At 49.2% G+C, this 13,566-nt stretch overlaps 1 protein-coding gene across 2 annotated transcripts in view; it reads left to right on the forward strand.

The window, feature by feature from the left end:
* GLIPR2 (GLI pathogenesis related 2) overlaps positions 1–10,060 on the forward strand; it is a 213,722-nt gene extending 203,662 nt beyond the window's left edge. For both annotated transcript variants that reach the window (XM_081237342.1, XM_081237341.1), the window contains 3 exons: positions 359–462; positions 2,415–2,492; positions 9,616–10,060. In XM_081237342.1, coding sequence (XP_081093468.1) covers positions 359–462; positions 2,415–2,492; positions 9,616–9,776 — 343 coding nt within the window. In that variant the 3' untranslated portion in view covers positions 9,777–10,060. The remainder of the gene's footprint in view (positions 1–358; positions 463–2,414; positions 2,493–9,615) is intronic.
* The last annotated feature ends 3,506 nt before the right edge of the window (positions 10,061–13,566 follow it).

The following is a 13,566-nucleotide window of genomic DNA, read 5'->3' on the forward strand; positions in this document are numbered from 1 at the left end:
GAGTCCCCCCACCCAGGGCCCCGGGCAACTCGGGCCCTTCCCGGTGCTGCCACTGCTGCAGTCCCAGATGGGCTCTGGAAGGCAGGAGGGACTTGGGTTGGGGGGCAAATACAGCCAGACTTGAATAACCACTCTGCCACTTACTCAGGCAGGTCCCATTGTTCCTCTGAGCCTCACTTTGCTCCTCTGTAAAATGGGACTGGAGTGGGGACGTAGACGAGTTGCAGGTGTGATGCTCCTGATCGCCTCGGCAAGCCCAGGGCAGGGAAGGAAGCTCAGCCACACCAGGTTAGGGCTCCTACTCTGGGGGCTTCCCTGGGCTGTACTCGCTCTAAGGAAGCACCGTGGACTCCGGCAGGTATTCAGAGGCCCTGGCCAGCACGAGGATCCTCAAGCACAGCCCAGAGTCCAGTCGTGGCCAGTGCGGAGAGAACCTGGCGTGGGCATCCTACGATCAGACAGGTGAGTCGCTTCTCGGCTCCCCCACTCCTGCCTGAGCCAGGCCTAGGACATCCAGCATGCAGGCCCCTTCTGGCCCCAGCGCCCTCCGTGGTGTCGTCGCCGTGATGCAGCCACAGGCCCAGAAAAAGGGAAGAGAAACCCAGAGCTGTCTGTCTGCTCCCAGGAGCTGACTGCCGCTCACCACAAGGTCTCCAATGGCCAGCTCAGGGCCAGGCCTGTGCTGGCTGCCAGGGACACAGAGATGAGTCAGACTGCCCGGCCCCACCCCCCTTCCAGAAGAGCTCCCAGCAGAGGAGTGAGGGCGGGGAGACAGACCGTTTCTATGCTGAGTCTCAGCCTGACCCTGCGGGCCCTGAAGCATCCCCAGCCTCAGAAGGATTTTACGTTCCTTGCGTTTTTCTGAAAATATTTACAGTGCTTATGTATTAACTTTCTTCACGAGAAAAAATGCAATAGAGCTTTTTTCCGTGCTGGAAAAAGTAATAATAATGGGAAAGACAATTCCTCATCCAAGGTCACAGCCTGGAATGGTGATGCCACCACACTGACCAAACATTCTTGAGCTTCCTGGCTCTGACAAGGCCTTGTGGCTTTTTAGGAAAAATGCTGGAGAGAGCTACCTCGCGCTCTGAAGCTTTCTCCAAACTCCTAGGGAGAATGACTGCTCCCTCCCTGGCCTCACATTCCTGGGAGTTCCCCGGGGAGGCCCTGGGAGTCCTCTTGGTTTCCCTGGGGCAGAGTCCCTCCAGGAGAAGTGTGCGCTTGCTCCCTGGGAAAGCAGGAGCCTGAGACCTGCAGCCCCTCCCCAGGCTCAGGCTGTGGGCCTTGGCGGGGAGAAGGGAGAGGGGTGGGAGAGAGACGGCAGGAGACAGGGCTCCTCGCACTGGCTCCCTGTGGGGCTTTGAGCAAATCTGCTACCTTCCCTGGCCCCAGTTTCCCCATCTCTACAGAGAGGGGTTGGGTAGGACATTTCTAGGGCAGTGGTTCCCCACCCTGGCTACACACTGGGAACTTTTGTGGAGCTTTCAAAAAATACTAGTGCCTGGATATCCCCTCCGGAGACACTGATACAGTCAGCCTGTGGCAGGCCCCAGGCATCAGTAATTTTGAACAGCTCCCCAGCTGCTGCCACGGATGAGCAGCAGCACCTGGGAACTTGTTAGAAATGCAGACTCAAGGCTCCATCCTAGATCTACCAAAGTCAGAATCTGCCTTCTAACAAGAGCCCCAGGTGATTCGTGCATTCATTCAAGTTCAAGACTTACTGCTCTGAGGGAGGGAGACACAAGAAGGAAGAGATATGGGAACAGATGTATATGTATAACTGATTCACTTTGTTATAAAGCAGAAACTAATACACCATTGTGAAGCAATTATACTCCAATAAAGTTGTAAAAAAAAAAAAAAAAAAAGACTTACTGCTCTGAGGTACAAGGCTCCTAGCTCTCTGGCCCTGAGATCAGCCGCTCCCAGGGAAATGCTGTGGCCAGTGGATGCTCCAGGGGAGTACCCTTCCGCCTGCAGTGGAGACCTTGACCCACCGGCTCAATTACATTTCCTCCTGTGGGTGTTTCAGGAGCCAGACTTGGGTGGGATGAGGGTGTGGTCTCCCGGAAACTCGGAGCATCATTAGAAGCCCTTGGAGTACGTTGTATTCAACCCGATTGTACAGAGCGGGGCAGGCCTTGCCCAGGATTACACAATGAATTAGTGTTAGGGCAGGGACACAGATGCTGGTCCCTTGACCTCAGGCCAGGGCTCTTTCCAACCCCTAACAAGGCCCTCCCTACAGCCTGGATGTGCTCATGGGCAGGAGTCCCCATGTCAGCTCGTTGGTGCTTTATGAGACATCTAACTGTGGGATGGGTGCTTTGGGGTTAATGGGAGAAGATGGAAGGAATAGGGAGTCGGTTGATTTTGCTGCTGAGTTTTAAACTGTCTTTTCCATACAGGAAAGGAGGTGGCTGATAGATGGTACAGTGAAATAAAGAACTACAACTTTCAGCAGCCTGGCTTCACTTCCGGGACAGGTGAGTGACATGGTCACACCAGTGACCTGGCCCTGGGCTGGGGTGCAGTTTGGGTCTGACTTCAGAGAGGAGCTAACCCTCTGAAAATCAATCATTTCTCTCCTGTTTCACTTCTTCCATATTTCTCCAGTTTGACTTTGCCCAGAGGGCAAAACCCTGTTTCCCCAACACCTCTCCCAACACACACACACACACACACATCCCTCCATCCAAGAGCACCCAAGCTGCCGATTCCTGTCCCACCAGCTCAAAGCTCTTCACGTGACTGGAGTGTGATATAAGGAGGCTGTGGATTTCAAAGGTCGCTGAGCGTTTCTTTCCAGGAGTGATGCCTCAGCGCTTTTAACCAGTCATCCCACTTCTGCTCCAGCCTGCTCCCGAGCAGCCAGAATATTCTAAGACCCTTTCTGCCCACGCTGCTCTCTTGATTAAACTGCCAGTGGCTTCCTGGGCCCATCAAGAAAAGGGCCAAGCTGCTGGCTCTTCTCCTGGTCTGAGCTCCCTCCTCCCCCCACACCCTCACATCCTTCCTCTCTGCACCTCACTCCTCACAGCCTCCCAGGCATTCTCCTTTCACCTTTATACTTTGTATACTTTATACTTTATACTTGTCATTCAGGCAAGCCTGGAATGCAGAAAGCTTGGATCTAGTCTAGCTCTGGCACTAGTAGTTGTGTGAACTAGGGTCGATTCCCTGTTCTTCCCTGTCCCCAATGGAGAGGGACAAGGTGGAGCCCTCTATGGGACATTCTGAGAGCCGGTATTTAGATGCAGGGAACCGGCCATGGGACCATCAGCCTTTGCATAGGCCTCCCCGGTGAGCAGTAAATGGTTAGCTTACTAAGCCCCAGGCAGCTGCTCCAAGCTCTGGGCTCCCCCCTGCCCCTCAGCAGGAATCACCAGGCTCCTGTCTTTCCTCAGGACCGACTCACATGCACCCAGGGCCCAGGATGGGTTGGAAGGGGCTGTGAATTTCTCTGACCAGAAGGCACCAGGGAAACTGAAAAGGGGGTTCTCTGTCCACCCCCCATTCCTCTACCCCACCCCATCCCACCCATGGGTGGAGCCACTTATGGCTTCTTACCCTCTGGAGGATTCTTCAGAAGCAGGAAGTGACACGTTCTCAGAGCCAGTCACCGTTTCCTGTGGTTTGTGCTCACCCCTTTGGGCAGGGGTTCTTGCAGTCATGTGGGGAGAGGTAGAAGCGTCTGCCCTGCGGGGCAGGACAAGGAGGCCACTGTCAGGCCCTGAGTGAGAATTGCTGGTTCTATGGCAATTAGATTTGAGAGGTGAGGGAGGGAACAGTGACAACCTCCTACCAGTGATTAAGGACGTGTAGGCAGAACCTGGTCTTCTTTTCATAAAGATCAGTGTCCAGAAGACGTTTTATTTCACAGCGTCTGTATGTCCTTTTCCGTTGAGCAAGATTCTTGAGCAATCAGACATGTGTCAGAGCAAGTGATTGGTGTTGCTCGTGTGTGCATGCCACTTGACAGTAAAAAGCATCTCTGCCTCCATGGCCACATAACCCTGCAACACCATTTGAAGGTGGGGCTTTATTCCACCCGTTTGCAGAAGAGAAACTGAGGTCCAGAAAGGGGAAGAGACTTCTGTTTACCTTCTATCCTCAATCTGATGCTTTTTCCATGGCCCCTGCTCCAAGGTGGGAATCTCTCAAGTGTCAGAGCTGGAGATGGGACTCAACTTTCCGTGATCACTGACCCCCTGTGATCCTGTCTGTTGCCCCACATCTCCCAGCCCTAAAGAGGAAAACCCCAGAGCCTCCAGCCCCTATGCCATCCCAGGTGCCAGTGGACAATGCCTGGGGTCACACAGAGCCTGATCCTCAGACGGGAGCACAGCTTTGGGTGGTGATATAAGCGGGGCTCGCAAGACCCTTAAAGATGCTCAAGCCCATCCCCCATGAGTCAGCCTCCCCCAGAGCTGCTTCTTGCTGCACCATGGTTCAGGGGTTCCCTGACCTGAGTCCATGTTGTAGGTGAAAATGCCTTTGAAATATCCTATAATCTGTCCCTACCCCACACCACCCCACCTGGGTCAAAGTCTTGTGATGAAGGACACTGTTCTATGCTTTGTGCTGAGCAGAGAAAAATAGCTTCTTGCAGTCCCTTTATGTTTTCTTTTAATGCGTAGGCTTTGTTTATTCTGAATAAATAATACTTTTATATGACATGAAATTTGCAAGCTGTATAAGGTGGAAAGTCCTCCTTCCGTCCCTGGCCTCCAGCACTTTCCCTCCCAACCAGTAATACCAGTTTCTTGTGTATCATTCTAGAGATGTTCTGAACCAGCAGTTGTGTAAATGCTCTCTTTTCTCTTTTTTATACTCTGGTGTCAGATAGATGATCTGTTTTGCACTTGCTTTGTTCACATAGCAGCTTGGCAGAGATTGTTCCATATCAATACGGAAAGAGATTTCTCTTTCTTATGCATTATTCTCTTGCAAGGATGTACTGTAACTTATTCAACTTGTTTTTCAAATGCATATTCTAGGAAGTTTGGGTCCATAGCAGGAAAGAGGATGTGATCCCTTTAGGAAAAAAAAAAGAAAAAGAAGGAAGCTGTTAGTAGTTTAGGGTTAGAAACCAGTGTGTATCTGATGGTTGCTAAGGAAGTTGTGTCCTTTAATTCATCTCTAAATACCCAGGCTTGATTATCTCTGTGCAGACAGAAACCTCTCCAGTCAGAAGAAAGATTACTTAGTCTCATCTATTTGGAATAGGCTTCCACGGGCATTCACACTGCTGGTGCGCATATGGTGTCTGTAATTATTTTCCTGGCAACCAGTGGATAAATGGCAGCTCTTCCTTGTCTGGGTGACAGAGAGAGTGGGTGGGTCAGTGGCCAAAGCATGTGGTCTCTTGGAGAAGAGCCTTGTATGAAAAAGGGCATGAACCTTAATGAAAAGACAGTCTAAGGGACTTCTCTGGCAGTCCAGTGGTTAAGACTCCATGCTTCCAATGCAGGGGGCTTGGGTTCAGTCCCTGGTTGGGGAACTAAGATCCCACATGCCTCATGGCATGGCCAAATTAAAAAAAAAACAAAAAAGAAAAGAACAAGAAAAGACAAGACAGTCTATAGAAGCAGTGACACCTGGCAAAGCTGCTGACAGCCTGAAGATGGGGAAGAGATGTGACTCAAAAGTGTAAGGACCAAGGGTGAATTGGAAAGTAGTGTTTCTTCTTTTCTGAGGTGAGAATCAAAGTATATTGAGCAACAGTGAACATGAACTTAAGGATAAGTGGTCAGGATAAATAATTGTACTTAGTGTTTGTTTTCTTTTAATTCTTGCTTTGATTGTATCACATCAACCCTATGTTTTCTTTTAATTCTTGCTTTGATTGTATCCCATCAACCCTACTGATTAGTGTTTATGTTTGCTTATTTTCATAAAGAATTTAGTAACCTCAAATCTTTTAGGGATGTAGACAAAGAAATAAACTATACCTAAATTTCAAAATTATAAAAATGGAGTTCATTTATAGGGGGAAAAAACACAATTTAATTAACGAAAGTTTATTTAGTCCTTATCAAATACAAGACAATGGGAAATATCAACTCTGTCTCTTCCCTGAATGGAAGAGTGTGGGTACCAGCCTGTCTCTTTCCTTCCTTCCTTTCTTTCCCTTTCTTTCTTTCTTTCTTTATTTATTTTGTGGTGAAATACACTTAACATAAATTTACCGTTTTAACCATTTTTAAGCATACAAGTCAGTGGGATTGAGTACATTCATGTCGTTGTGCACTCATCACCACCATCCATCTGCTGAATTTTTTCATCATCCCAAATTGAAACTCTAAACCCATTAAACAATAACTTTTATCCTTTCCTACCACCCCCAACCCAAGCCTTGGTAACTACTATTCTACTTTCTGTCTCCATGAATTTGACTATTCTACCTATATAGGTAAGAATCCTACAATATTTATCCTTTTGTGTCTGGCTTATTTCACTTAGCATAATACCCTCAAGGTTCATCCATTTGTAGCATATGTCGGAATTTTATTTCTTTTTTAAAGCTGAATAATATTCCATTGTGTATACATTTTGTTTACCCATTCATCTATCGACGGGCAGTTGTTTTCTTTCCCCCTTTGGGCTGTTGTGAATAATATTGCCATGAACACTGGTGTACAAATATTTGAGTTCTGCTTTCAGTTCTTTTGGATGTATGCCTAGAAGTGGAATTACCAGATTATACGGTAATTCTGTATTTAATTATTTTAGGAACTGCCATACTGTCTCCCACAGTGGCTGTACCATCTTACATTCCCATCAGCAAAGCAAAAGGGATCCAATTTCTCCCCATCCTCACCAACATTTGGTTTTGTTTTTTATTTTATTTTATTTTATTTATTTATTTTTTAGCAGTACGCGGGCCTCTCACTGTTGTGGCCTCTCCCATTGCGGAGCACAGGCTCCAGACGCGCAGGCTCCGGACGCGCAGGCTCAGCGGCCATGGCTCACGGGCCCAGCCACTCCGTGGCATGTGGGATCCTCCCAGACCGGGGCACGAACCCGTGTCCCCTGCATCGGCAGGCGGACTCTCAACCACTGCGCCACCAGGGAAGCCCTGGTTTTGTTTTTTAAATAGGTTCCATCTTAATAGGTATAAAGCGGTTGCCCTCTTTCTTTCCTAACCAGCCACTGGAAGCTTAGCTACTCTGATCACAATTTTCCTCCTTCCCTCTGTCTCTTCCTTTCTTCATCAGATATTAATTGGGCATCTACTATGTGCCAAGCCCAATGGTCAATAAGACAGATATGGTGCCTGCCCTCAAAGAGGAAACATAATCTCTTTGGGGTTGTTTTCGAAAACGAATGCCATTCTGTGACATGGCAGTAAATATCCCATTGACCTGTCAAAGAATCTCTATGAGAAAGGTGCAAAGGTTGAACTCCCAATCTCTACTCCCAGGAGATGAGAATTTATGGTCATTCAGCAAAGAGTATGTTACAGCATCAGCTCTTTGACCCCAAAGCAGGAGGGGAGTTAGAAGCTAAGCTATGTTAACAGTTTGAAAATACCAGTGAGTGAGGGGCAGGCAGCCTGAACAGTGAGAGAATGATGCTGGGAAGCTTTGGCAAGCCACAGAAGCACCTGGAGGGGCAGGCAGTAGCTTGAGAAGGAACTGGGCTATTTGACTCAGAGCAGAGGGAACTGAAGGAGGCTCTAACTTGTCAAGGTCTCAAAGAGCTCAAACTGTAGAAACCCTGCACTTCCAGTGGTGGCAGAACTTAGTCCAAGATGGTTCTTTCATATGCCTTTCATTCATTCACTCATTCATTCCATTCATTCATTCAACAAAGGTTTATTTTACATTTTCCATGTGTCAGGCTGTGCCAGGGCACTACGTGTACTTTGATGAATAAACCAATTTGGTTCCTGCCCATGTGGGGCTCATGGCCTAGTGAAGGAGCCAAACAATTAGCAAATAATCAAATATATCATTGCAAATGGTAAAGAATGCTATGAGGGGGAAAATGGTGCAATAAGACTCTCTGGGGAGGAAGGTGTTCAGGAAATAAGAGTGATTGTGAAAGGCCTCTCTGAAAAAGTGACATTTGGGCTGACACCTAAGGGACAAGAAAACGCTGGTCATCAGAAGAACGTTGCATACAGTGGCCAGTGTGTGCAAAGGCTTTATAGTCGGAAGTAACCGGATGTGTTCAAGGAATGGAAACGAGGCCACTGGGGCAAAGCATTCACTCTCGTTTTAGGTACGACTAGAAACAATGGAAGGATTTTTAAGCAGAGAAGTAAACAGATAGGACTTATGTCTCAAAATGATCTCTCTGGCTATGTCAGTGGAAAGTGAATTGAGGCGGCAAGGGTGGATGCTGGAAAGCCAGGCGAAGGCTGTTGCAGTGGTCCCAAGTGAGAAAAGTTTGTGGTTGAGACCACAGTTTGGGGAGTGGATGGACTGGAGATGTATTTTGGAGTTAGATTCTTCAGGATTTTTTTTTTAACATCTTTATTGGAGTATAATTGCTTTACAATGGTGTGTTAGTTTCTGCTTTATAACAAAGTGAATCAGTTATACATATACATATGTTCCCATATCTCTTCCCTCTTGCATCTCCCTACCTCCCACCCTCCCTATCCCACCCCTCTAGGTGGGCACAAAGCACCGAGCTGATCTCCCTGTGCTATGCGGCTGCTTCCCACTAGCTATCTATTTTACGTTTGGTAGTGTATATATGTCCATGCCACTCTCTCACTTTGTCACAGCTTACCCTTCCGATTCTTCAGGATTGAATGATGGGTTGTTGTGGGGAAATGAGCGGGAGGGAGGAATACAGAGCCACCCTGAGGATTTTGTGCACAGAGGTACCAGTCATGGAAATGGGAGGGACCAAAATCAAGAGTGAGGTTTGGGCAGGTTAAATTTGAGATGCCTGTGAGTCATCCAAGTGGAAATGTCAAGTAAGTAGTTGTGTTTGGAACACAGAGGAGAGATTTGGGCTGGAGAAAGAAATTTGGGAGCCAGGGAAAGACGAAATTGCCTGAAGAGTGCAAAAAGAAAAGATAAGAGAGCCCAGGATTGAGCCTTGGGAAAAGCGGGTCCTCCGATATTCACAAGTGAGATAGAGGAGGAAGAGGAAGAGGCAGTGACATGGGAGGAATGCCAAGAGAGGAAACCAAAAGAGGAGAGTCCTTTATAAAGCGGAAGAGTCGACTCCATTAATGTTCCTGAGATGTCAAGTAACATGAAGACAAAAGGTGACCATTGGGAAGGAACATGGAGATCATTGGTGACCTTGAAGAGTACAGTTTGGGGGGAGGGGTGGAAGCAGGTGCCAGGTAGGGTGGCATCCTAATTGTTGGGGTCTCTGGGCTTTGCCATGATCTCTGGGAGACCATGAAACCTTTGGGCATCAGAGAGTGAGATGAGTAGGGTCTTCGTGGCTGACTGAGAGGACCTGATGCATTAGAAAATTGGTCAGTGTTTTGTGTCTCCTTCCTCTGATTGGTGGCTGAAGATCAAGCCTCTCACAGCATGGCAAGATGGCACAGGCGTTCAAGAGTCCCTTGAAACATCATTCTCCGGGCTTTGCTAACTAATCTGTTTCCCTCTCCCCATGACTGTTCCCCTACAGGACATTTCACTGCCATGGTATGGAAGAATACAAAGAAGATGGGAGTGGGGAAGGCATCTGCAAGTGATGGGTCCTCTTTCGTGGTGGCTAGATACTTCCCAGCAGGGAATGTCGTCAACCAGGGCTTCTTTGAAGAAAATGTCCTGCCTCCAAAGAAGTAATTTGTCCAATGTAACGGGAAGGTGGCAGACTTAAGAACTTGGATTTGAAGTGCCTAGAACAACAAAAACTCAGCTGTGTGTCTGTCCCTGTGGGTGTAGGTGCTTGCTTGTGTGATGCTATGAGTCTCTTGAGCACACACTCGGTTTTACAGTTCTGCATGAATTCATTCTTACCAAAGAAATGAGCATATGAAGGCTTTACTTTGATGGTTCCCTAGACTGCAATTATTTGGACTTTGGGGGGGAAATCAATTTTTAAACTTTAAAAAAATTTTTTAAGCAAACTCCTTTTGTACCTTTCTTACTTATAATATCCATCCCTGGACTTTCTGTATTCCAAATGTTTGTGATGCTGAGAAAATGAAGTTCATTTTATGTGATCTTCATGCATTGTAATCTACTTTTGGTAGATATTTAAGAATATTAAACCCTCATTAAATGTGACACAAGATACAGTTTTAAACACATAAATATAAAGCAGCTTCCATTGGAAACACGGGGTAAGCAGGGGCTCCATTTCACAGAATTACTGAGATTTCTCAGTTGTAAGCCATGATGTCATCTGCACGCCTCCTGGAATTTTCTGGTGGGACTGCCAAAGAACAAATGGAGAAAAAAGCTTTACTTCCTTGCATTTTTCTACCTTCCACCGCCCCTTGCCCACCCACCACCCTCCCTTTTTTCTTAAAATCCTCTGGCATTTCAGAGTTCAGTGTGCCCCCCAGCACCACCTTGGTTTCTAGGGAGCTGGGCTAGGCCTGTGACTCACCCATCCCCCACTCAGCCTGGTGGCCCAGGGCCTGTTCTGGGAGAAAGCCCCTCACACCGCCTGGGCTCTTGGCCAAGCAGCCTTGGAGGATGAAGTCAGTGAGCGTGGGGGTGAGGGTGAGCTCACTCAGGGCCCCCAGAGGAAGCCCTCCAGCCTCTGCCCTCCCCCCAGCACACAGGGTGGGAGCCCGGGGCGTGTTCCTGGCAGCTGTGGCTGCAGCTGTGTTGCTGCTCCCTCCAGGAATGTGTGACAGGCCCAAATGTTCCAGGGAGATGTCTCCCATGCTGGGACTTAGAGTCGCTAATTTAGTTCTGTGTTTTGCCTCAAACTACACAAAGTCCTCTTGAATAACGACTTCAAGTGGTCCATGTGGGAGGGACCAACCCAGGTGCCAAGCTGTGAGTGCCTGAAACCGTGGCATCTCCAGGTGGTGAGATAGGCAGGGCTGGGAGTCTGTGCAGGCCAGTCTTTGAAGGTCTCTGTTGCACTGTGAACACAGGCTCATGCTGTGCCCTTCATTTCACCCAGGGATATTGATAAAATCTTTTTTGTTTGTGTAATATCTTACTCCCATGTGATTCATGCCCGATTCTTTATCAGTGACTAAGGTAATCCATAACTCTTCTGAGTTCCCATCTTAGGTAACTCAAGATTCTGAATACCTCCAACCTCTCCCCTGTAGACTGTGCTCCTTAGGTGGCTATGTTTTGAATCACGTGGCCTACCATCACACAGCTGACTGGTCTAGAGTGGACATGTGATCCAAGGGCAGCCAATCCCTAGGCTGGCCATGGACTGGGAATTTGAGCCAAGAAATATGGAGAGAATTTACCGGTGGAACTGAAAAAATACGGATGCCACGAGTTTGAATTAAGGCCACGGCAAGCCAAAGCTATATGCAAGCCCTGTTATGAGTTGGAAATACATAGAAGTGAGAAAGCCAGTTGTCAGAGGTATAAAACAGGTGGAAATACAGAAAGACTCTTCTTGACCTTTCTAGTTCCAGGCCAAATCTGTATCTTTAAAACATACCCTTGATTTTCTTCAGGGCTTCCCAACAAGTTGATATATCAACTGATGTTCCCCAGAAGATTAGAATATTGGAGTCCCCTCCCTTAGGGAGTTTCCATGAACAGAAAATGCTGAGCTGGGCCGGAAGCTGAGGATGGATGGAGTAAAGAGACCCAGCTGAGGGCCTTGAGATGAGGTCCTATTCTGGCCACACCTGGGCAGCTACCACGAGCAACACAAACTCAATGACCAGTCATTGAATTTCCTGGGGCTCCTAGGGACACACTCTACCCAATACACACATACATAACTAGGTGGTGGACACTGGCCGGCTGCCAGCCTCTTTAGGCTGGAGTCTGTTTCCTCAGTTGACTGGAGTAAGGAACAAGCTGACCAGGGGAGATTTCCAGGCTGAAGAAGAGCCAGACAACAAAGCTGGCTGAGCCGGTGGGCACAAATCTAACTTCTTTAATGGATTTCTTAAAGATGGCAACTCCCACAAGTTCAACAGGAGAAGACAAGCCAGATTGCCGGCTCTCCTTTGCAGCCAGAGGGCAGAGGAAGGAGCTGGGAACCGTGGCTCCCAGCCCTAGCTCTGTGAACTGAGTTGGACGAGCCCCTTCCCCCCTCTGGGCCCCAATTTGTCCAGCTGTACAAGGTCTGGCACATGGAGTTAAGTCTACTGGATGCTCTTAGGTCTCCATGACGGCCCATAAGCCCAACTTTCTTAACTGGAAGGAAGCATCTGATGAAAGACCTTCCCTCCATGGTGTTCTGGGACCTGAAACAAAAACAGAGGGGCATGGCCACCTCCTCCACCAAAGTGGGTGTGCGGGCAAAGGAGTGGTGAAGCACCAGGGCCTGACCCTGGGTGGGCAGGCCTGGAAGCCAATGGGAGTGACAAGCGTCTGACAGCAGCACCAAGAGAGCTCATCCTCCTCTGCCTGAGTCACTGCTGCCTCTGCCTCCCCTCTCCAGAGATCAGAGCTGGAGAAGCAATTAGAGCTCAATTATCCTCACAGGGAGAGAACGGACCAGGTGGAACTCACCTCAGCCACACAGCTAGTCTGTGGAGGGGCTGAAAGCCAAGCTTTGTTCCTTTGGGGAAAACGGAAAGTCTTAGTCCTGTGCAGACACGTATCTCAAGAGACTGAGTGCCTCTAACCCTGAAGACATCAAGGTGAACAAATTCAGCATTAAAAGGTAGGTACTTTAAAATAATTTTCAAATTAAGAAAAAGCCAGGTCTGGAATGAAAGGATGAGGGAGAGACAGTGAATAATAATGAGAACTTGACTACACCAGGGAGGGAAAGACCTGGCAGGCTCACATTCCCCGGGCTGCAATGACAGTTTTTCTAGTAGGGACGCTAAGGACGGCCTGAGGGTCAGGAGTGGGCCTCAGGGCCCAGGTTGGAGGAGATCAAGGACGCGGCCCGAGGCCAGGTCCTCTCTGCACGACCACGCCAAGGCCGCCAGGGTCTGCGTGTTGAGCCCCTTCCTGGGAGCCCCCAAAGGCTGGTCCGGGTGGGGCCCGCAGGAGACGGCCCTCCTCCGTGGGAGGCTCCGACTGGTCCTTATCCCCTCCTGGGTACAGCCGCGCCTCGGGAACCCCGAGGGACCCACGCCCGCTCGGAGGCGGGGAGTGCAGTGGACGTGCGAGCCGGCCGAGCCCGCGAGCACCCCACCCCGCGGGGCGCCGAGGGTCCCCCTCGGGGTCTGGATAGCTCCTCTCTGGCCGCCCGGCCCTGCGCCCGCAGTCTGGGGCTCAATACCCCCTTCTGGAAAATGGGCACAGCTGTGTTTTGTGTTGATCGTAGGAGGCCCGGCTACAGGGAGGAGGGGGTGGGGGGCGGTGCGCCGCTCCCAGGCGGGAGATGACCCTCTTAGCGCCACCGCGTGGCCGAGGGAGCGCATGGAGCCCGGCCGGAGGGGATGGGGATTGCAGACTTCCCAACCACCGCAAACTGAGAACCACCACAAGGGTTTCCGAAGGGAGCAGCCAGCCAAGG

Source organism: Mesoplodon bidens (genome assembly GCF_964165515.1).
Source record: "Mesoplodon bidens genome assembly, chromosome: 6".
Classification (NCBI taxonomy): domain Eukaryota; kingdom Metazoa; phylum Chordata; class Mammalia; order Artiodactyla; family Ziphiidae; genus Mesoplodon; species Mesoplodon bidens.